Below are 1,113 nucleotides of genomic sequence, written 5' to 3'. Positions count from 1 at the left end.
TGGAGATGGCGGCGTGCTCGCTGAACATCAGCGTCTCGGCCCTCTTCTTGGGCTGCGACATCTTGATGAACATGCAGCCGATCAGGAAGGCGTCCACGATGGAGCCCAGGATGGACTGGAAGAGGAAGAGGATGATGCCCTCGGGGCACTTGTCGGTGATGTAGCGGTAGCCGTAGCCGATGGTGGCCTCGGTCTCGATGAAGAAGAGGAAGGCCGAGGGGAAGTTGTACACGTTGGCCACGCACGGGGTGTAGCTGTCATCGTGCGCCTTGTTGAGGTCCCCGCGCATGTAGGCGATCACCCACCACATGGAAGCCATGAAGAGCCAGGCCACGGTGTAGGTGAGGATGAAGATGAACAGGTTCCAGCGCCACTTGAGGTCCACCAGCGTGGTGAAGAAGTCCGAGAGGTAGCGGCTGCTCTCGCCGCCCAGGTTGCCGTGCTGMACGTTGCAGCGCCCGTTCTTGTCCACGAAGCGCTGGCGCTTCCCGCGCGGGGCGCTRCGCGGGGGCGGGAGGCCGCCGCCGCTGGCCGAGGTGCTCACCACCTGGTACTCATCGCCCAGCTTGCGCCGCAGCGCCGACATGCTCCGCGCAGCCCCGCGCAGCGCCGCGCAGCCCGGCACAGCTCCGCGCCGCCCGCGCAGCCGGCACTGCCCGGCTCAGGACCGCGCAGGCGGCTCAGGACCGCGCAGCTCCGCGCAGCCGGCTCGGAATCGCGAAGCCAGCTCAGCCCCGCACAGCCCCGCGCAGCTCCGCACAGTTCCGCGCAGCCGGCACTGCCCGCCTCGGCCGGCTCAGGACCGAGCAGGCAGCCCAGAACCGCGCAGCTCCGCGCAGCCGGCTCAGGATCGCGCAGGAGGTTCAGAACCGCGCAGCCGGCTCAGAACCGCGCAGCTCCGCGCAGCCGGCTCGGAATCGCACAGCCGGCTCAGAATCGCTCAGCCGGCTCGCAATCGCGCAGCTCCGCGCAGCCAGCTCAGCCCCGCTCCGCCCCGCTCAGCTCCGCACAGTTCCGCGCAGCCGGCACTGCCCGCTTCGGCCGGCTCAGGACTGCGCAGCCGGCTCAGTCCCGATCAGTTCCGCGCAGCTCCGCACAGCTCCGCGCAGCCCC

At 69.6% G+C, this 1,113-nt stretch overlaps 1 protein-coding gene across 1 annotated transcript; it reads right to left on the bottom strand.

The window, feature by feature from the left end:
* Position 1: 1 nt before the first annotated feature.
* Positions 2-674, bottom strand: LOC130586688 (G protein-activated inward rectifier potassium channel 1; the record flags this gene model as incomplete). Its single annotated transcript, XM_057387569.1, has 1 exon — positions 2-674. A coding segment is annotated over exon 1 (585 nt), but the record flags the coding sequence as incomplete, so codon positions are not given.
* Positions 675-1,113: the final 439 nt, after the last annotated feature.

Source organism: Malurus melanocephalus, unplaced genomic scaffold, assembly GCF_030028575.1.
Source record: "Malurus melanocephalus ecotype Western Australia unplaced genomic scaffold, MMel_1.1 scaffold_1256, whole genome shotgun sequence".
In the NCBI taxonomy this organism is placed as follows: domain Eukaryota; kingdom Metazoa; phylum Chordata; class Aves; order Passeriformes; family Maluridae; genus Malurus; species Malurus melanocephalus.
This window is presented reverse-complemented; position numbering and strand designations above follow the sequence as displayed.